General features: G+C 40.0%; 1 protein-coding gene across 1 annotated transcript; it reads left to right on the top strand.

The window, feature by feature from the left end:
- Window positions 1–574: 574 nt before the first annotated feature.
- On the top strand, window positions 575–23,173 carry LOC110921170. Its single transcript, XM_022165449.2, has 4 exons — window positions 575–1,127; window positions 1,291–1,431; window positions 18,037–18,581; window positions 22,172–23,173. Exons 1-4 carry the CDS (start codon window positions 608–610, stop codon window positions 22,859–22,861), a joined length of 1,896 nt encoding a protein of 631 aa, XP_022021141.1. The 5' UTR covers window positions 575–607; the 3' UTR covers window positions 22,862–23,173.
- The last annotated feature ends 674 nt before the right edge of the window (window positions 23,174–23,847 follow it).

Here is a 23,847-nt window from a genome sequence, read left to right as displayed (position 1 = left end):
TTTTGTATGTAATTCTATTAACTAAAAGGGCAATTCCGTCATATAAAATGACCGAATTGGCCTTCTCGTTAACAGAAAAAATGGATAAAGTTAACCCAGTATACTAAAATGGCAACTGTGAAACCTTTTTTGACCCACAGGTTAAAAATGAAACCTTTGAACTAAACTGGCAAACTGGCCCAAACCACAGAGACTAAAATGACACTTAGCTCTTAAAATTAAAACATACTAGTTCAGTTTAGCATACTAGAAATATTTTAGGATACAAATTAAAAAAAAAAATACTAAAAAATTGTTTTTCAAATAAAATTGCATTTACCTCGACACATTCAAATTGGATCCAACCCATTTTTTTTCCTTCTCCAAAAATCCGGGTAAAGTATAAATGTAGAAATCTATATGTTGCTACGTATAATTACCATTTAGAGTCTTGGTCTTTGTGGTATTTGATTCTATACTTTTCAAGCCTTAGCAAGTCATCCAGATTCGATGCAAAATGATTCTGTTTGAAGCCTATAAATACCCATGCACAAGAAACTACTATTATTATCTTGATCACTCCCCCCCCCCCCCCCCCCCCCTCTATCTTTACCTACCTACCCATCAGATGGATGCCACTAAAGAACACAATTTGAAGACCAACAAAACTTTGTATGAAGCTATGATGGATCAAAATGATGACGAGGTGATCCGTATATGTCGAGGAATTGCAAAGGGTGCTTTGCACACACTTACCATACACGGGGACACCGTCCTCCATGTGGCTATTTACCAAAAGCAAACAAAGCTAGCCCTCAGGCTCCTAGATATGGTGCCTCCAAGTGATAATTACAAACTCACATGGACAAACCATGGGGGTAATACCGTCCTCCATGAGACCGGGACCAACAACAAGACAGTCCCCGTCGCAGAAGAGATCCTACGCCGGGCACCCATGTTGCTTGACATGACCAACAGAGAGGGAGAGACCGCTTTATTCTACGCGGCACGCCATGGCAAGACTAAACCTTATATGTTCCTGCATGATGAATTCTGTAAAGGAATTGATGGACAAGACTTGACAGACCTGCTTCGAAGGGATGACAGATTTACTATGCTCCACCTAGCAGTTCTAAGCAGAAACTATCGTAAGTGTGTGTGCGTGCGTGTGTGTAATTTTATTTAGGGTTGCTAAACGCACCTCTTTCTTCTCATGCGCTGGTGGCCTCTCTCCCATTAGAAAGTAATATCTTCAGCCACCCTTTTTTTGTCGTTACAACGTAAGCTTACGCACATCATGCGCTTTTGCAGGGGTTGCGTACGATATAGCGGTCAACCATAACGACTTAATCCCGGAAAAGGACGCAGAGGGCATGACTGCTCTTCAACTTTTATCAATTATCCAACCCGAGATCAAACCCAAAAGTTCATTCAAGCGCTTTATGTTCAAACGTAAGTTGACTCAAATACACTAGCTTTTGAAGTAGTAATTTGGTAAAATGCTAATGGTTCTGATTCTTATTCTGTTTATGATTAGTTTTACTATATAGTTGTTAGGTAGTACATCTTAGATGATTGATTTCGGGTCTGTAAAGGAAAACAACTATTTTTAAAGGTAACTATTGTGCAAATACAAAAACACGTACAAACTAATAAAGTTTATAACACATATATCGTTGAAGAGGTATGGTCCCAATTCCCTGCCTACATGGCAGGGACCACACCACCTCCATACACACAAGGCATCCACATCATCTGGATCTTCTAGAAACTTCCAGAAGACACCCGGATAAGGCCCGGCTGGCATCAAAGATGCCTCGCCCAACATCAAGGACAATACGTGGCACCATACACAGGAAGCCACATGGGCCTGCGACAATCCAGGGAGCAGGGCTGACATGACCAGTACGAGGTACCCAGCATCGTCGAATGCAGGGACGCCACGTGTACCACTATGCCGTCCCTGACAGAGCAGACCAAGAGGATATTCCCCTTGGTCGGACAGCTGGCGCGCACCCACAGCTGGCACAGCTGCTTCCTCCTTCTTCACCCTCCGGCTATAAATAGAACCCTTCATCATTCAGGTTAAGGATCTGGGCTCTCTTTACTCACTCTATACACACACTGTTTTATTCATCTCAGAGCAGTACTTATTCTCACGCCGGAGCCTGGTTAAGAGGGAAAATCCCCTTTTCCCCTCTTAACGAGTCTAACGGTGTTTACTGTTTTGCAGATCTCGGGCCTTTGACACGAGCAAGAGAAGAGGTTGAACCCCATAAATGAAACAACCCTCTTGGTTATCCTTCGTGTTAACCATTGTTTCAACATTGGCGCCATCCGCTTTTTTGCAAGACCACTCTCACCTCTTTTTCTCTTTTTAGAAAACACTCGTGAAAAATGGCAGACCAGAATCATTCACACCCAGCTGACGGAGAAATCTCTTCTTTTGAACTCGTTTCGGACACGGCACACGTCCAACGCGGTCAAAGGAACGAGACCATCCAAGAAGGCCAGCTGAACAACGAGTTTCCGTCCATTTTTGGAAGTGCGTCCAGGGCTGCTAGCCAGACCACAACTGGACCCATTTTCCAAACACCAACAAGAATCATCACTCAAACCACAAACAGGGCTGCTCTCCAACCTCCAACGGGGATGTTACATCAAACCCCACCGCCGATGCAGACCGTAAGCCATGGGCCAGGCCCTTCGGCGCCATCGGAACAAGCACAACTCAACTATTCTGCACTTTTAGGGCTACCCGAAGGAAAAACTCTGGCTTCCTGGTATGCCGAACAGATGGCGTCTATAAACCTCGTCTATACGCAGCTCAGCGCACAACAAGCCTTGCTCCAAGCACAGGCTAACCAATCAGCATTCGTAACTCCACAACCAAGGTCTCTGAGTACACACACGGCTCAGCAGACAAACGCGTGGAACTTACGACCAGAAAGAGAACCAGTGCAACAGGTCAGAAGACCCAGCATACAAGACACGCGCGATACCTATGCTGAAACAGAGAGCAACTTCGTCCAAACTTCCAATCAACAACGAAGGCCGATCCAAACCCGTTTGGGCGCACGAAACATGAATACAGAATGGGAAGAGGAGGAAGACGACCCAACGTACAAGGCAGAGTCCACAGTGTTTAGCAGACTTCCTCCAGAACACGAGGCTTACAAACCAACCAAGCGCGCGGAGTACAACCCCAAAGCAGAACATGACTTCACTTTGAGCTATCGTCCTGAGGACTTGGCTGAAAATTCAAAATTTATTCCAGAAATCGCGTGCGCAACCATCGACAAAACAAAGTTACCACACAACGTAGGTAAATACAATGGGTTGACGGACCCAGATGATCACCTCCAGGTGTTCAAAGGCGCAGGAGCAACAGGTGGTTGGAACCTACCAACATGGTGTCACTTGTTCGCTCAAACTTTCGTTGGTGCGGCACGCATCTGGTTCGACAATTTACCAGCTGGAAAAATCAAATCATGGGTCGACTTCCGAGAAAAATTCTTAGCACACTTTTCTCAACAGCGAAGACACGCCAGAGACCCAGGTGATTGTTTGAACATATACAGAAAAGACTACGAAAGCGTAGAGGATTTTATTACGAGGTACAACAAAGAATGTTTGGAAATCGGAGACATACCGGAAAAGATGATGCGCGCACACTTCATGCGCGCAGTCAAATGCGACGATCTGGTTAAAAGAATCAAAGGGCGCGACGGAGGACCCAAAGACTGGGAAACCTTCATTGAAGCAGCCAAGACCATTGCGCAGACAGATAGGCAACTGACCGGTGACGATCACCGTCAGCGCGCACACAACCATCACGATCGAAACAACAGAAGGGGTAGAAATCAACCCTGGAGGGCTTCCGGGAACAGAGAAAGAAGCCCCCCGCGGGACGACGCACGCCATACGATCAATCAGATAGCCCATCGAAAAGAAGTAAAGCGCGAAAACAGAGAAAAGCAGTGGACTCCACTAACCAAAACACCTTCTGAAATCTTAGCTACAGAGAACCATCAATTCAAACCACCCTTGCAGATGCGCAACAAAAGGGGTCAAGACCCAAATCTCTTCTGTGAATTCCACAAAGATACGGGCCACTTGACCGACGATTGCTTTAGCTTAAAGCAAGAAATTGAAAGAGCTCTAAGAGACGGAAAGCTCGGTCACTTAGTCAAAGGAGGAAAGCGCGATTACCGCCAGATACAACGAAGAGATGAAGGTCCAGACAACAAGAAGCTCAGAAAGCTAGAAACTCATATGGTGCAAGGAGGACCACGGCGACCAAGAAAAAACTATAACAAACGCGCGCAGGATGATTCATGGCGCGAGAAGCAAGTAGTGTTCCCAATTGTCAGGGGGGGTCCAAGAGAAAAGCGGCCAATAGTCATTCCAGGGGTAATCGGCCACTACCAAACAGATTACATCTTTATTGATCCCGGAAGCACCGCAGACATCATATATGAACAGTGCTTCAACCAATTCGACCAAGAGGATAAGGCGCGCCTGGAACCAGTTGACTACCCATTAACTAGATTCTGCAACGAGGCCGTCTTTCCCCTAGGACAAATATCTTTCCCAGTATTACTTTCTGATGGGAGAAATTCAAGAACTGAAGAAGTCACATTCATGGTGCTACCGGCACATTCACGACACGACATCCTCTTAGGACGAGAATCCCAAGGAGATTTCAGTATGATCTGTTCCGCACCACATTCTGCCATAGGCTTTCCAACCGAAACAGGCATTGCATTGATATATGCAAGCAAGGAGGTGCTAGCAACAGACGAAATCAGGCCGGCAAAAGCAAGCAAGCCCGCACCGCGCAGAGAGGCAGAAAAATGGGTATTGAATAGTGCATACCCAGAACAAACGGTCACTCTGGGACCCGCAATGTCTGACCTAACGCGTGCGGCGCTGAAGAAATTACTGCATGACAACATGGACGTGTTCGCCTGGACACCGGCCGATATGGTTGGTGTTCCACGGCACATAGCGGAACACCGGCTAAACGTTTCAGAGGATGCGAAGCCAGTAGTGCATGCCAAACGACACCTGGGAGACATCAAACACGATGCAATGAAAGAACAAGTGTTAGAACTGCTAAACGCAGGAATCATCAGGGAAGTCCGGTACCAAACGTGGGTGGCAAGCCCAGTTATGGTAAAGAAACCGAATGGTAGTTGGCGAATGTGCGTCGACTACAAGGATCTGAACAAAGCATGCCCCCGTGACTGCTATGCGTTGCCAGACATAGACGAGAAAATAGATTCTTTGGCAACATTTCGGTGGAAATGTTTCCTGGATTGCTACAAGGGATACCACCAGGTCCACATGGCTGTTCAAGACGAGGATAAAACCGCATTCCGCACGCCAACGGGGCTATACTGCTACACCAAGATGCCGTTCGGCTTAAAGAATGCAGGTGCTACGTATCAACGGTTGATGAACGAAACATTTAGTGACGCCATCGGTAAATACATCGAGGTATACATGGACGATTTGGTAATCATGAGCAGGGAGGAGAGCGCGATGCTGGTAAATATTCAGAAAACCTTCAACACGCTGCGCAGCGTGAGCATCAAACTGAATCCAGCAAAGTGCTCATTTGGAATGGAGGAAGGAAAGTTTCTGGGCTTCATAGTCACCAAATATGGTTTTAAGGTGAACCCAGAAAAGGTCCAGGCCATAGAGAGGATGCCTTCACCAGCAAGCATCAAAGATATGCAAAAGCTCGCAGGACGATTGGCAGCCCTCAATCGATTCTTAGCAAACCACGCGGCAAAATCCTTCCCATTCATCAAGACCTTGCGAAACTGCATGAAGAAAACCCAATTCCAATGGACTCCGGAAGCAGAAAATGCGTTCCGCGAGATGAAAGACTGTCTCATCAAGCTGCCAACTCTAACCGCACCAAACAAAGGAGAACCTTTGGTTTTGTACCTCTCAGCTTCCGACAGGGCCGTCGGTGCCGTATTGCTGGTTGATCGACAAGGTGTCCAAACACCTGTGTATTATGTGTCCAGAACCCTAACCGACCCAGAAACAAGATATGCAATCATGGAAAAGCTTGTCCTTGCACTGATTCACGCGTCGAGAAGGCTACGCCGATATTTCGCCAATCACGTCATCCACGTGTTAACAAATTACAATATTGGGAATATCCTAGCAAGGCCGGAAATATCAGGAAGGTTGGCCAAATGGGCGATAGAGCTAGGGGGACACAACGTAGTCTTCAGACCACGACCGTCGATAAAAGGCCAAGTTTTGGCAGACTTCATGACGGAAGTCCCCGATGACAAAGACAGAGAGTGTAAGGCGATGGAGAAAGCGGAGAAAAAACAAATGGAAGAACCATGGATGCTGTATACTGACGGCGCGTCCAACGAAGATGGGGCAGGCGCGGGGCTGCGGCTAGTGAGCCCGGACAAAAACGAGTTCACTTACGCCATACGTCTAGACTTCAAGAGCACAAATAACGAAGCAGAGTATGAAGCCTTTCTGGCCGGCCTGCGCTTAGCAATCAAAATGGGAGTCCGACATATTGAGGCACATGTGGACTCCATGCTAGTGGCGGGCCAAATCAACGGTCAATACGAAGCCAAGGGCGACATAATGGCACTCTATCTCAACCAAGCAAAGACGTTGCTGCAAACTTTCTATTCTTACAAGGTGCACCACATAAACCGCAGCGAAAACAAGCCGGCAGACGCCTTAAGCAAGCTTGCGTCAACAAGTTTTCAGCACCTAGCTAAAGACTTACGCATAGAAGTTTTAAGCAACCCGTCTGTTCCACTCCGAGAAGTCAGCGTAATCCAAACAGGAGCCACGTCCTGGATGACACCCATCATCATGTACTTACAGTCCGGGATACTCCCAGAAAATAAAGCCGAGGCGCGGAAAGTCCAGTATAAATCAGAACATTATCAAATGGCGGACGGGATATTATACCGAAAGTCATATCTCGGCCCTCTGCTGAGATGTGTTGACGCCGACGACGCAAATTATCTGATCCGGGAAGTACATGAGGGCATCTGCGGCATCCACGCCGGGCCACGCATGGTAGTGGCTAAAGTAATGAACGCCGGTTACTACTGGCCCGGAATGCACCTCGATGCCGTGAAAGAATTAAGGAAATGCAGCGGCTGCCAACGGCATGCACCAAAAACCATGCGTCCAAAAAACGAGTTGGTGCCAGTAACAACCGCATGGCCCTTTCAGCAATGGGGCATAGACATGGTGGGCCCCTTCCCAGAAGCTCCAGGGGCAGTCAAGTTTATCATCGTCGCGGTCGATTACTTCACCAAGTGGGTAGAAGCAAAAGCACTTGCGTCAACCACATCGGCAGTCGTTAAACGATTTATCTGGGAACAAATCATATGCCGTTTCGGCCTGCCACTCCGAATCATCACCGACAATGGTACAAATTTTGCAGCAGATGATCTCGAACGATGGTTCAAGGAACTAAACATCGAACACACCTTCTCGTCGGTCGCACATCCGCAAGGGAATGGTCAAGTTGAAGCAGTCAATAAGAGCATCGTTGATGGCATCAAAGCAAGACTCGGTGAAAAAAGACGAGGATGGGTCGACGAGCTACCAAGCATATTATGGGCCCATAGAACAATGCCCAAGACAAGCAATGGAGAAACACCGTTCTGCTTGGTCTATGGGTCCGAGGCTGTGATCCCAGCAGAAATCGGGCTTCCATCTCCGAGAATGCTCTCCATGAATCTGATCAATAACGAAGAAGAAAGGAGGATCGACCTGGACCTCCTAGAAGAACGGAGAGAGATGGCGGCAATCAACGAAGCCAAATACAAGACAAAGCTTGAAAAATATTACAACTCCCGAGTCCGCATCTGCACCTTCAACCCAGGCGATTATGTCTTAAGGGACAATGAAGCATCCAACGCAGAAAAACCGGGAAAACTGGCTCCCAAATGGGAAGGCCCATACATCATCGATGAAGTCCTCGGCAAGGGAGCATACAAGCTACGCACCATGAACGACAAAGAGGTTCCACGAACCTGGAACGCCCAACAGTTACGAAAATGCTACATATAAACATATAATCGTATAGGGCGAATCGCCGACACATTTACCTAATACAAGAAGTGTTTGGCTATATTTACTTCATGCAAATTTTTTGTCACAACTGCATTTATCACTTTGGGCGTACACGAAAACATCAATGGCTCGACCATAGGAAACGTTGTAGACCTCCAAGGCTCGTCACAGCCAAGTGCACAGCCGGGTCGAAAACACAACCAAAGCCTACAAAACGCCAAAAAACATAACTTCGTGCCCACATAAACACGAAAACATCGATAGCAAGGCAACCAAACATTGTAATGCTCCCAAGGCTGTAATCCCAGCCGAGCTCACACAATAACCTGCAACTCGATCACTTCGTATATCACATACAAGCGCGCATACTTAAACGACAGAATAAAAACGTTGTAGTAACACAACATCACCTGTCAGCGCCATCATTCATTCGTGACACCTAATCAAAGTAATTAAAACATGCACATATTATGACGATTTCAAAATTTGCATAAACATAATCAGAGTAACAAACATTCGTCAAAGTACACAACACTAGAAGTGCAAAGTAAGAAATTGTCTTGAAACATCATTACAAGCCCATACAAGGCTGTACGCGGCACACAGGCCGGAAATCCCAAATTAAGTGCGGCTGGAACCAGCACCACCCGCACCGCTAGCATCATCTTCTCCCAATGCCTTCTTTAACAAAGCAACCCCATCAGCTTTGAGGGCCAACTTACCAGCAGCCTTAACTACGGCAAAATCAAGCATTGCAAACTCTCGCCGTTTCTCCGCATACGCACTATCGCAATCAGCCTTATACAACTCAAACTTGTAATCCTTCTCATTGTTTGCAGCAGCACACCTGCCTTCAGCATACCCATTCTTGCGGCCACTATTATAGCCTGCCCCACCCAACTCAAACATGTAGCGGGCAAGCTCAGGAGAATTCAAGATACGATCAGCAAGCTGCATGAAAAACAAGGTCGAATAAGATAGCAGAAATAACTACACAAAAGTAGAAATAAAGGAAGACAGAAATAGAACAGGCAAAGAACATTACCAATGGAACACCGCGGGATAGCAGCCACCTACTATCAGCTGAAGCTTCCTCAGCAAGGAGCTCAGACGCATGGCACTCAGCCGTCTTCTCATCAAGGAGACGCTGAGCAGCCTCACATTCCGAAGCCTTCTCTTGCATAAGAAGCTCCAGCTTATCTATCCGCGCAATATACTCCCTCTCCTTCTTCTCCGCAGCAAGACGCGCTTGATGAGCCTCTTCCGCAAGAGCCGTCTTCTCACCGGACAGCCGCACAATAGCATCACGCTGCGACTGCATCTCCGCGTTCGTACGAGCACATGCCGACTCCCAATCCTTTTGTTTTTGCTCGTTTAACTGTTTCTGCTCTTCAAGCTTCCGCTCAGCGTCAGCAACCCGCCATTGCAAACCTTTTTGCTCCGTGTTAAATTTCTCTCTCTCCTCAGAAAACGCCTTCTTAGCCTCTTCAAACTCGAGAGTTTCTTCTCCCATAGATCGCCATTCGCGAAGAATCTCCTGAGAAGTGGCAAAAAAGTTAACCCCAGCCCTAACATGATCGTCTAAAAGAGCAAAGCGGCTGCGGTTTTTCTGAAACATTCTCTCTGCAGGCGGAAGAGACAAAGAGAAAAACTCATGACAGTTCTGCAAGTCAGTCATCCGAGAGCCCTGAGTAAGGCCCCAACGGGGGACGTGCGGCATGTCATCACAAGCTGGGTTACCCCAGGAATCATCAGGATTTTGTTCAAAGTGCGGACTTCGCACAAAGCCAGAAGTGGCTCCACCTTCAACGGGAGGGCGTTTTGTGTAAATGGTTTGTTGCGGAGTAGTCTCACTAGACTCCACCTCCACTTCAACACCTTTACCCTTATCAACTCCACCAGCATCACCACCAACATCACCACCAGCAGCGTCACCTCCCTCAAATATACCTTCAAACCCTTCCCCGCCCTTCACAGTTACATCAACATCATCTCGAGGAGGGGTCAAACCAACAGTCCTCGAAGGAGGAGAGGTAGGTGGAGTAATCTGAGAAATATCCACTGGCCGCGGCTTCTTGCTAGTCTTAGATTCTGCCATAAAACTACAATTAGCAAAAAAGACCAAAGGAAAGATGACAGAAACATACACGGAAACTAAGTTACCAGGGCGGGAAGCAGAGGCCTCAAATATCTTCTCCAACAAATTCCCTCGACCCCCACTAAATACACCCAAGTCAACCTCAGACTCTGAAGGTGCCGGAGGGACCTCTTTTTGAAGCTTGGCCCTCTTGGCCGCAAGAAGGGCAGCAGCTTGTTCATCAAGATGACGCTTATGATCATCAAGAGCCTTCTTCTTCATATGCTCAGTTAAAGTGGCTTTATCATCAGGATCCGACCCTTGACGCACCTCCCCAGGGCCTAAGCCAGACAACGTATCAGACACTACTACATAATCTAGATAAGAAAGAATGGAGGGTCGCTTACGAGAAGATCCGGCAGCTCCACCCTCAACTCCCTCTCCTTTCCTTCCAGACCTATCAATCCGAGCTTTCTTCCTCGTCTCCAACTGAGCAGACGGATCAATAGACGCTTCCGCATCATCATCGTCTCCAACAACCTCATGTACCGGTTCAGCATCGCCACCAGGCACGGTACCTGCACGCGTGGAACGAGACGTTAGATCTTCGCCACCCCGACCAGAACTCCCACTGGAAACAACGATGACATCCTCTTGATCAGAGTTAACAAAGTCATCCCAAAAATCCTCACCAAGAACTTCAGCAGCATATCGGCTCAAACTTTGATCGGTAGGGTGTAAGAAGCGATCTCGTATTTGATCTAGCCAGGTTGGGTTACCATCAGCCTGGATGGCTTCAACCATGGCACCAGCAGCCTTGGGGTCCAAAGCATTCAACAAGCTATAACCAACTGCAGAAAAACAACAAAGATCAAAACACAAAACAAGCCTAAAAAGAAGTAAACAACCGACAAAATAAGAAGGAATCATACATCTGCCCTTATGGCTGTATACAGGCTGACCCAAAGAATGCTTAGGCACCCATAACATGCTCATCCCAGCACCGACCAAGGCCATTTCATCCAGTTGAGAAATAGCAGTTGCCTTGGCCGTTATCCTCCCATACCATTCTTGGGCAACAAAATTCTCCAACGGTTCCACCCTTGGAATCCCTTGATCGACCTGCCTGTACGTCATCTCCGACGGAATCACTCCACGACGAATGTAGAAAAACTTCTGTTTCCAGTCATGAATACCCTTTATTGGGGCAGAACACACTGGGACAACCCCCGTCCTGGCTTGAAAAGAATAAAAACCACTAGAATATGTCACACTATAAAAAGTGTTGAACATCTGAAACGTTGGTTCAACCCGATAAGACCGGCAAACAAACTCGAAGTGAGTAATCCGGGGAAGCCCAATGGCATTTATCTGAGAGATATGAAGACCATAACCCCTCAAAACGCCGGCAACAAACTTAGTAATGGGCAACCTAAAATTGCCCTCTCGGAAAAAAGCAGCATATAAAGTGATAAAACCGGGGGGGGGGGGCATCCAGTGCAGTAGATCCAGACGGAGGATATCGAGCCCCCCACTCAGGTCGAAAGTTATGCCCTCTAACGAGGTTATGAAATTCCTCCTCTTTCCAGTTAATGACGGCCTGATCCGGGCCAGGAGGACCCCTACTCCGTTGTTTCCTTTTCTTCTGAGAAGGATTTTTCTCCGCCATTAAGAAAAATCAGGAGTAAGATACTTCGGATTTGAAAAAATATGAAGAACAAGAAGAACAAAGGAGAAAGAAAGGGAGAGAATCACTTAGAAATTTCGAAGATAGGGGAGAAGTGAATAAACGCTCTACTATTTATACCCATCGCATTAAATGCGAGAGATAGTGGAACGTCAGGAGGCAGGAAAAGTAACCAATAGATGGCCAACACGTCAGAGGAAAGAGAAGACGTCGGCTCGTTTTTCGGGAAACATGGGCGGCAGCGACTGCTGATGTGACAGAAAGCAACTGCAAAAGCAACTGTTCACCTCCGACAGGACAGAGACGTCAGACGGTCACACCAAACACGCCCCCATAACCACCAAACTTCCAACAGAAGAAACCTCCAAAGAGCCAAAACCCATGCGGCATGCGGCCTTTTGGCTCAACTTTTCAAAGAGCCAAAACCCATGCGGCATGCGTCCATTTGGCTCAACTTTTCAAAGAGCCAAAACCCATGCGGCATGCGTCCATTTGGCTCAACTTTTCAAAGAGCCAAAACCCATGCGGCATGCGTCCATTTGGCTCAACTTTCCAAAGAGCCAAAACCCATGCGGCATGCGGCCATTTGGCTCAACTTTTCAAAGAGCCAAAACCCATGCGGCATGCGTCCATTTGGCTCAACTTTTCAAAGAGCCAAAACCCATGCGGCATGCGTCCATTTGGCTCAACTTTTCAAAGAGCCAAAACCCATGCGGCATGCGGCCTGTTGCCTCAACTTTTTCAAAGGGCCAAAACCCATGCGGCATACGTCCATTCGACCCCCTTTTAACGAAACGCAGAGAAAAGCAACTCTCATAAGTCCAGAATCCCTCCTAGACGATAAACTCAGCTAGAAGGCACACTGGACTGGGGGGACTTGAAGAGGTATGGTCCCAATTCCCTGCCTACATGGCAGGGACCACACCACCTCCATACACACAAGGCATCCACATCATCTGGATCTTCTAGAAACTTCCAGAAGACACGCGGATAAGGCCCGGCTGGCATCAAAGATGCCTCGCCCAACATCAAGGACAATACGTGGCACCATACACAGGAAGCCACATGGGCCTGCGACAATCCAGGGAGCAGGGCTGACATGACCAGTACGAGGTACCCAGCATCGTCGAATGCAGGGACGCCACGTGTACCACTATGCCGTCCCTGACAGAGCAGACCAAGAGGATATTCCCCTTGGTCGGACAGCTGGCGCGCACCCACAGCTGGCACAGCTGCTTCCTCCTTCTTCACCCTCCGGCTATAAATAGAACCCTTCATCATTCAGGTTAAGGATCTGGGCTCTCTTTACTCACTCTATACACACACTGTTTTATTCATCTCAGAGCAGTACTTATTCTCACGCCGGAGCCTGGTTAAGAGGGAAAATCCCCTTTTCCCCTCTTAACGAGTCTAACGGTGTTTACTGTTTTGCAGATCTCGGGCCTTTGACACGAGCAAGAGAAGAGGTTGAACCCCATAAGTGAAACAACCCTCTTGGTTATCCTTCGTGTTAACCATTGTTTCAACAATCGTGCAAGAATGTTAATAAAATAGTGTTGAGAACCAATTGAAACTACTGGAAATTCTTTCGCGCAATCTAGTAAGAAACATGCATGTATTAAAAAAATATAAAAGTTTATTTGCACAAAAGTTGTCTTATGCGACCAATTGAAATAATGAAGTCATAATATGTCAAATGATATCGACACGTGTTTTATATCGATTAATAAAGTTTATACCATAATGTTAATAAAATAGTTATTCGGTGCTCGTACCGAAAGTGTTACAATAGCATATGACCTAATCACATACAAGTTGTGTAAACACAAACAAAAAGTTGCTTGTGAACTTTGTTGGAATGTATTTTTTTAGCAACTAGTAGGATACCTCATGCTACGCAGCGGTCATTCGGTCAGCATTAGTTTAAGTTGATTCGATTCATTACGTTATCCATAAAATAACTTCACTCGGTATAACATCCACTTCTAATATTCAATCTGAGTATAGTTTTTCATTTTTCATTATAACTAAAATGATAATACCAATATATTAAGAGAGGGTAAAAGGAAAAAATAATAAAACATTTGTATTCAAATCATGAAAATAAAAAGTCAAATAATACCAATAGATTACGAGAAAAGGTAAAAGCAAAAAGTAATAAAACATTTTTAATCTAAACATAAAAAAATTCTATTGTAGCTAATAGGTTGTTATACATATATATATTGAGAGAGAGAGGGTAAAAGTAAAAAATAACAAAACATTTATAGTCAAAACATAAAATAAAAAGTCAAATAATACCAAAATATATATTAATAGAAAGGATAAAAGCATAAAGTAACAAAACTTTTTGGTCAAAATATAAAAAAAAAGTCTATTGTAGCTAATAGGTTTTTTTTTATATAAACTAGCGGGATTTGCCCGCACGATGCGTCGGGAAGTCGTCCATATTGGTTCGATTCGTTACGCAGGGGATTTGGGGTGATAACGATTTGGTATCAGTATAAGATCTGCACTTGGTGTAAAGTCATGATATGTCTTTACGCCTTTTAGATAAAAAACGAATACCGGTAGTTCATCAACGTACTATATTGAATAAAACTCTTTTTTTCAAGAAAGTTTGTACAGGAACAGTGAAAAAAACATATTAAACCCAGTCGTGTATTTAACTCTATAAAAAAGATAATGAACACGAGTCATCGAAGGAAAATCAAATTAAATAAATACTAATTGGGTCAAAGACATATATTTTAAAGTATATACTGATATAGGTATTAACCTTGTCGGTAATTGTTTTGTTCGATACGGTATTGTTTTGACACTAGCACTTCAACGACCCTTCGATACCAAAAAAAAGACTTTATTTCGAACATGAATCATTCTCAATAAAGTCTATAAAATCAAACATAACTACGCATTTAGTTTTAGAAAGCCAATAAAGGCAAGTCAGCGAATAAAAGACAGAATAGTAAAAAAAATAAACGGGTTAAAAATGTATATCAGACATAATAGAGTGGTAAAAGAAAAAGAAAAAAAAACCTATCATATGTTGTAAAAAAAATTAAAATATTATTAAGTAGAAAAAGAATTAAATATGATTTAAAAACTCAAATATCATTAAAAGAATAGTTTACTATTCATGCCAACTTTAAATTCATACGTATAATAACTAGTATTCTATCCGTTGCGCGTTGTAGCGGCGTAGAAACATACGGTAACTCAACATTATATCTAAGAATGAAAACTTATTATATTTGACTTGACAGATATTCTAACAAAATTTACGTAAAAATGCAAATCCGCGGATCTAAACTGTTAAATGGTGATAAATGTTAAACACATTTAAAGAAAAGTGTTGCAGCTTCAAGTGAAGCAAGCGAATTTTATGTGAAATTTTCTATTATAGAATGTCTTATTCTTGAATGCAAGTATATTATTAGTTTTTATTTCTTTTCACTAATAAAGTAAATGATTTTAACTATTTTTTGTTAAATTAACTCGTACGTAAAAAATTAATAATATATATGTTATTTATAATTTTTCTATTTTTCATTGGATTTATATCTTTACATATTTTCAAGATTAAAATTTTATATTGCATAAAAACAAATAATATATCTGTTTTAAATAAAAACAAATTTATTTGACTGAAGAGGTTAAATTACAATGCTTCTCCCCTCAATCTCATTCTTCCCCAACATACACAAATCCTAGACAGAGCGCGATAGAGAAAGAGAGTTAGAGAGAGAAACAGAACTGCGGTGGTGAAAGTCGGCCGACCGGCCATTCCGTTTTGGCGAACGCTTAAAAACCGGTAGCTAACAACCTCCCAAGACTTTCTCCTTCGTTCTCTACTCCAAAGCCCGAGAACCCCTGGTTGTTGAACCCTCAACGCATGTGTCTTGATTAGCGACATCAAAGGGTATGGTCTTGTGGTGGTTCTGGGTGTAGCTCGGCGAATTTCTGACGACCCTATCTAATTTGCATGTCTTTTTTTGGTGTAGATCACCATCGATAAAGTACAACTCCACAACTAATGCTAATGGGTTGAAATATGATGTCTTCGGTGAAATTGTTTGTACCATGTGTTGTGATTATTTGTACCATCTCGAAATAAAAAAAAACTAAAACCGTGGACAAATCTTTAAAGATATGAGAAAGAAAAAAATCACTGTAGCAACGAGTTGACATTAGCTACAGTGACTTTTATGATGTGTTTTAACATATTATATAATAAGTAGGGTTGTAGTTACCTACGTGTTGCGTAGGGACGCGGTTGGAATTTAGAACGTATAGCACACCATTACAATCGATAAATAGATTCGTAAAATTAATTAAAATGATATCTATATATGTGTTATGCTATTTGTGTCGTAATTCAGCTTTGAACATCAAAATAATAAGAAAAGGTAAAAAAATCTAGTAAAATACAGAGGTAAACGAAAAAGAAAACGATAGAAACTCGATCGGTTTCGGTGCACTCGTTATAGAAATGAAAATGAAAAGTAAAAAAATATGTTCAAAATAGTATCGACGTGTTCGTTAAAAAAACTAAACTAAAAAACCTTCGTCACACTCGTTATAGCAGAGAAAAATAAAAGTTAAAAAACATTTCTAAAACGGTATTAACGTATTCGTTAAAAAAACTGTTTAAGAGTTGAAAAATATTTGGTTAAAATAAAAAAAAATAGAATCACTAAACTATATGGGTTGCAAATGAAAGTATACAAAATGAAAAAATAGACTAAAAGACGAAAAAAAGTCACAATTCATCTTCTCTTAATTTATATAGAGATAATGTGGTAGCCGGTGAACTTTGTGAGTGTTGACACAGCTACATCTTGGACAAAATTTATATTGAAACATAGATTAATATAAGTATGTCGCAATGTATATTTGAAATTTCATAAAACAGTTGAAAAAGAAAAGTAAAATATATTTAAAAGTAAAAGTATCATTTATATTTGACAGGGGTATTGTGAAACTTTATATTTTAAAAGTGATAAAAGAAAAAAACAAAATATATTTAAAACAGTTATAATATTAAATTAAAATAATGACAAAAAAGTTTACTATTCATCATAGGCTAAAGTTAGGGTGTTAAGAATTTGATTCAGATTCAAAAAATTTCAAAATTCGAATCAATTCGATTCGATAATCAAGAATTCGAATTCGAGTCCAGTATCAAATACGAATTATATGAGAATAGATAATATAAATTCGATTCGAAATTCGAATTCAAATTATACATATTTATTTATTATATTTATATAGCATAAATTAATTTACAAAATTTAGTCTAAGTTCTATAATAGTCCATTAACAAGCCCAAATACCCCATAACGAATTTACATATATTAAATGAATTTGGATCAAAACGAATTTATCGGAATTCAATTCGAATTTGAATTTTTAAGCGAATTCGAATTTGTGTTTTAATTCGAATCGAATTGACCAACTTATAATCGAATTTGAATTCAAGAAAAAAAATTATTCGAAGAATTCGATTCGAGTAATCTGAAAATTCGTTATTTAATTCGATAAAGAACTCTTTGCATTATAATCCCTATCACTTTCTTTCGATCAGTAGGCCCCATTGTTTCTTTAACCAACCCGTGCGTTTCAAGTGTATAGATCATTTTCATGGTCAAAAAGTGAAATTTTATTTTACATTTTTTTTATTGTGAATTTCTTTAATTATGTTGATTGTGCTATTTGAATCTAAAACTAGTATTAAGCATCTTTCCATTACGGCGAGGATAAGCACTAATGCCATACTACTGCCAGTAACCACCATGCATACAAATGTTACAAAATAATAGTATATAAATTACTTGATATTGAATTTGGTAAGAGAGTGAAACCATTATTTGATTAAGGTACAACCACTTAAACACAATTTACAACCATACATGCATACAAATTGGTAAGATAATAAAACCATTATTTGATTAAGGTACAACCACTTAAGCACAATTTATAATCATACATGCATACAAATGTTACAAAATAATGGTATATAAATGTTCAAACCGGATGTTCTATAGAACTTTGCCATTACTAATTGGTCACCAACTTATTTGAACCTAAAATCGTCTTCCCATATTAATGAGTAAAGATTTTGTTATTGTAGTTTGTAGAGCCCTGTTTCACCTAAGTACCATTTACATTAACATCCATTTCTTAATTAGAAATATTCGTTTTCTAGTGGTTCAATCAGATCCTAATCCTCCACGATACATTATCCATGATATCAAGAGATTGAAGAAAGAAAAATATGCGAGTGAATGGGCATTGAAACTTGCTGTCTTGTTGATCGAAAAAGATAACTCATGGAAAATGACTGAATCATGGACTGAAAATCGCGGTTCTAGGTTCCGCGATTATAAAGCCGAACAAAAGACCATAACAACCCTCGAAGGCAGTCACGATCTAAATGCGGACACGCCATTGCTGTTAGCAACCAGATTTGATTCGACTGATATCGTTAAAGAAATACTCAGAATGTATCCTCAGGCCGTCGAACATGTCGACAAAGAAGGGCACAGCGTTTTACATTTGGCAATATTGCATAGGCGTATTGAGATCATTGATATTGTGGAAAATATGAAGTTCCCATTGGAGAGATTAAGAGGAAAGCTTGACAAAAATTATAACACTTTGTTGCACATGGTTGGTTACAAAGAAGATCACCTAAAGGAGGATATAAGACATCCTGCTAAAGAACTCAAAGATGATCAACTTCTTTATAAGGTAATTGTTACTTCAAAAACCTATACATGTATCATAGATTCGTAGTAATCTATACGGTCATTTTCTTGAACCAAATCATTAACAACTTTAAATTGGTTGTGGGCTTTTTTGGTGTGGTTTCGTGATAAACCATATTTTTGTAAGTGATTAAATTTCAATAAGGGTGGAGAGGGCACCTCATGGGTAGGGCTTGAGGGTAAGTACCCTCGTCCGCTACACTGCCGCCACCCCCTTGTGGGTTCAATTTTGCAATCTTTCACGAGTTTTGGAAGCCCCTTAAAGGAAGGTGAAAGTGGTGTGGTCCACTCTTAGGGGTGTGTGTGATTGGTGGGTAAAGTAAATGGGTGGGTGCTTTGTTTTAGGGTAGATGAAAGAGTGCTTAAGTGTTTTTATGGGTTTAGGCTGGAGGGTATGGGGAGCCATTGCCCATCCATCTGAGCAAAATCTCCATGTTATTGAATGCTAGCCATTCCAATAGCTAGCAATTGTTTTTGCCATTGGTGTGCTTACGTGAAGCTGAGGCGTCGTTGACATGGCACAATGTAGCCCCTAGGGGCTCAATTTCAGCCTTAGGGTAGTTGTGGGTTAAAATAAGGTGACAGTGCGAGATTGATGGTTGTTAGGGTACATGAAAGGGGCACCTTCACCCTAATACAACGTAAATAGCTAAAATAATATTTAATATTTATTGTGTTCCTACCTAAATTAAAAAGGCAAACTGATTATGAATGTGCGACCGCTTTTTGTAAATGCCGAGTTTTCTAGTAGTTTAATATGATAAAATTTTATCAATTTTAAGTTTAGGTTACATACTTACATAAATGTTAAGTTTACATCAACACTTACTATATGCTTAATGATATGCATACAATAAAAAAGGAACATATAAAATACGTATTTATATACTATTAAAGAGAAAGGTCGGTGAAGACCTTTCTCTTTTAACCCTCAAGTTTTTAACTTTTTTATTTCTTTAAGACCCTTACACTTTCAAGTTTTTCCACTTTACACTCTTACTTTTTTTTACATGAAACACTATTAACCCTTATTTTTAAGTAATTTGCACATTCACTTCTAACTTTCAGTCTGATAACTTTGACCTTCTTAACCTTTTCTACTTAATAACTTGACACCTCCTTTGGTTTGAATGACTTTTACGACTTTACACCGCAACGTGGACAAATTATTATACTTTTTTTTAGCTATGTTCTACTTATTTTGTGTACGTTCGTAAACTGTATTTGAAAGCAAGTCGGGCCAAATATACTATGTTTTCATTCGATGACGATGTAATTTTTTTAAGTAAATAGTCGGGTCAAATATACAGTATAAATACGAGTTACTTTAACTTTCGACGCCGCCACAACGCGCGGCGGGTCAAAATCCTAGTAAATTAACGAAATAACAACCATGCTTATAAATCCACTAATATTTTTATTCCTAACAATGAAAACCTCTTAAGAGTTTCATTATTGTTCCACCCTTCCGCAATATATTTTTTAAAAACGTTAATTTTCTTTAATATTTTTTTTGAACGACTAATTTCTTTAATCCTCTGTCGTCTGTGTGACTTGAACCCAAGACCATCTCCTTCCTAACCCAACCCAGGTGTTTTTAAAGACTTTGCCTTTGCCAATAGACTAACACCCCATTGGTTAATTTTCTTTAATATTGAGTATTTAAATGACACACACATGATATATAGACATTGGTAAAGATCAAATACACATAAGTTTTAACATATTAAATATTAGAAGTGAAGGAATAATTTCTTTTCTAATCTACTTAAGCATGATTTTAGTTGAAAAATGTAAAAAAAAATGTTTTTTATTGTGTATATATTCTAATAGAGTAATTATGTACGGTTATACTAGATCAGTGATCACACAACTAGTGTACTAGTATAAATTCACGAATTTTTATTTTTTAAACTGTAGGGCATAAACACGTGTTTGACAAGATACGAAAAAGAAAATTTTGAAAAAAAATAAAATACAAAATTTTTTATTCACGTCTCACGTTTAGTATATTAAGCTCATGGTTTCAATAGTGAAATTTAAATGTGAAGAACTAGGGAAAAATGCAATTTACATGTTAAATGAATCATACAAATTTAATTTAACAAGCTAAAAGTTACCCTTTTAAAAAAGTTTTCAGAGTTTTTGCGTATATATACGTTGAGAAGCCTTTTTAATAGAAAAAAAATTAAAAAATGCACAGAAAACACTTAAAAATGTAAAAAAAAAAAACTATAACTTTTTTTATTATAATAGCTTTTACACATCTTTATATGTAAAAGCTCCAAAAACGATTATGAAAAAAAATAATTTTTAACAGTTTAAATTGAATTTTTATGATATGTTTAGTATGTTAAATACATTGTTCCCCTATTTCCACTTTTTTAGTGTTTACCATTGAAACTCACATTATATATATATATATATATATATGGGATACAAAGAAAACCCACTTGAGTTAAGAAAACTCAAGAAAACCTTATGCAACAATTTTTTTCTAAAAATTAGAGAACGTAAATTATATGTTATCAAACGTTGTGTAACTTACATTCCCCTATTTTTTTTAGAAAAAAAGTTGTTACATAAGGTTTTCTTGAGTTTTCTCAACTTAAGTGAGTTTTCTCTTTATAATTCTCCTATATATACACACACACACACACACACACACACACACACACATATACATATATGATTCGGTTCAGTTAAGAATCACCACGAGTTGTGAGAACCATGAGAACTCCTACTTTCCGCTCGAGATGAGCCACTTTTTTTTTTTTGCACAAGCGTAGATAAAAATGTTATATAAACATATCTGTAAAAACAAAAAAAATTATCGAGTCGGTAGTTACGCCTGATGTAAAATTTGTCTACGGCGATGCAAATTGTTTTACACCCGATGTAAAATTTTGCATGCGGCATTTATTTTTTATATTTTATTTTTTTTTTGCTGGAACAAGTGATTTTTTAAGATTTTTGATAAATTTATTTTGAAAAAATCTTTTGGGAGGCCTAGTTCTCATGGTTCTCAAAACTTAAGATGGTTCTCAGTTTACGCTTTCCCTATGTATATATAGTCATTATTTTTTTTCACTATTTTAGTGTTTCCAATTAAAAAACGATTGGCTCTGTTTATTAGTGAGTTTTTATCACTATTGGAGCATTCACAATGGTTTCCTTATATATTTGTGAGTGTGTTACTTATATGATAAATAATGGTTGTTAATAATTGTGAGTAGAGGGGAGAGAAAATGTTATTATTAATTTGTAAATATATGGGAAAAACACTTCACTCTTAATTTTTTTTTTTTAATTTTTTAAAGTGGCTGTGAATAGAGGAGAAAGAAAAAATAATTATAAAGGTATAAAAATATTATTTAATTGAAAAAAATAAAAAAAATAGTGATTTTACTTTAATCATATGAATAGCGATAAGAAATCCAATGTGAATAGTCTTGTTAAATTTGAAAAAAAAAATAATCATTGAATAGTAAAAAAAATATGCTCTGTTTTTTTAATTTCTTTTTTTATCAACAATCATATTTTCAATTATCTATACATTATTTGGTTTTGTAGAGGGTGGAGAAGCTAACTACAACCTTAGACAAGAGTACCCGAAACGCTGAGCAAAAGACCCCTCTCCAGGTGTTTTACGAAGCCAATGAACAACTTCGCACCGAAGCAAAGGATTGGATGGTTGAAAATGCGACAAACTGCTCCATTGTGGCTGTGTTAATCGCAACGGTTGCGTTTACTTCTGCATATCAGGTGCCAGGAGGTCCAGATGACTTTGGTCATCCAAAACTTAAGGACAAATCCATGTTTGTCCTCTTTACCTTAGCTGATGCGATTTCACTCTCAACTGCACTGACATCAGTTATCGTATTTCTCAATATTGCCACGTCACCATTTCATTTTAAGGATTTTGAGTCACATCTTTTTGAAAAACAACTTTTAGGCCTTATCCTCTTGATCACCTCTGTGGCAATGATGATGGTAGCATTTGCCGCCACACTTGTTTTAACAATCAGCAATAAAGGAAAGTGGTCCGACTTGACGTTGTATGTCGTTTCATTCTTCCCGGTGCTTGTTTTCATGTACTCTTACCTATCATATTACATGGATATGATTGTTAATTCGTTCCGGGAACTCAAGAAGATGATCGGACAAACAGTTATCTGGTTTCGGAAGATTTGGGAGTACAAACCTCAATCTACCCATCCAATTGATGGTCTTGGCTATTCAAGGTCACGTTCCCCTGTTTAAGCTCTTAATTTCTTTTATCAACCTTTTGGTATTATAATTTGTTGTTTTCTGTTGTTGGAGTTAATAATTTGCCGATGCTTTAGTGCTTAAAGGCAAACCGTCATATTTGAGCGTTATAATTTACCTCATGTGAAGTCGTGATGATATGTTTAATTGTGTTTGATACCAAGTATGAACAACCCATGTTTGTAATGTGGTGTAGATGCTTGTAATTTTTTCTTTTTTACAATAAATCAAACATATTTTATGCTTAGCTATTCGGTTTTACCTGTCTTTGTTGTTGGGATTTTTTTTTCTTTTTTTTTTTTTTTTGGAAAACAGCACATATCTCTACCCTTATTGATTACTTGCGTGAAATGAACTCTGGGATACTATAGGATGCTAATACAAAGTTATATACAATAACTTAAGTAAAACACTAAGAGATATGTATAAAGAGGATTAGGATCAAATATAAATGGCAAAATATAAAAGAAATATAAGAAGATTTCTAGTTCATTGATTTTAAATTTTGAGGGTTGAGATTAGATTTGAAAAAAAATAGTGAAAAGGCATAAAGAGAATTTATATTTATAAGTTAATTACATAGTTAGTCCCTGTGGTTTACACAAAATAATATACTTAGGTACTAATAATTTAAAATCACATTCTAGGGTATTAACTTTTCATTTTGTAACATTTGGAAGTATTAACGTTATTTGTAAGTTTAAAATCACATTCTATTAGTACCTAAGTATGTTATTTTGTGCAAACCACAGAGACTAACTATGTTAATACCCTAGAAGTTAATACCTCCAAACGTTACAAAATGAAAAGTTAATACCCTAGAAGGTTATTTTAAACTTTTAGTACCTAAGTATGTTATTTTGTGCAAACCACAGGGACTAACTATGTAATTAACTCTATATTTATTGATTTTCTTTCTCTACATGTAAAACACATGCCAATTTCCCCCGCCAATTTAAAACGTCACTTTTTCATACAAC

The sequence above is a fragment of the Helianthus annuus genome, chromosome 17, assembly GCF_002127325.2.
Source record: "Helianthus annuus cultivar XRQ/B chromosome 17, HanXRQr2.0-SUNRISE, whole genome shotgun sequence".
NCBI lineage: Eukaryota > Viridiplantae > Streptophyta > Magnoliopsida > Asterales > Asteraceae > Helianthus > Helianthus annuus.
This window is presented reverse-complemented; position numbering and strand designations above follow the sequence as displayed.

Excerpts from the sequence above, each read along its gene's own strand:
- LOC110921170 (XM_022165449.2), top strand. The coding sequence starts at position 608 with ATGGATGCCACTAAAGAACACAATTTGAAGACCAACAAAACTTTGTAT. Across the intron at positions 1,128-1,290 it reads AGTTCTAAGCAGAAACTATC|GGGTTGCGTACGATATAGCG; the intron begins GTAAGTGTGTGT and ends GCGCTTTTGCAG. Across the intron at positions 18,582-22,171 it reads ATGATCAACTTCTTTATAAG|AGGGTGGAGAAGCTAACTAC; the intron begins GTAATTGTTACT and ends TTGGTTTTGTAG.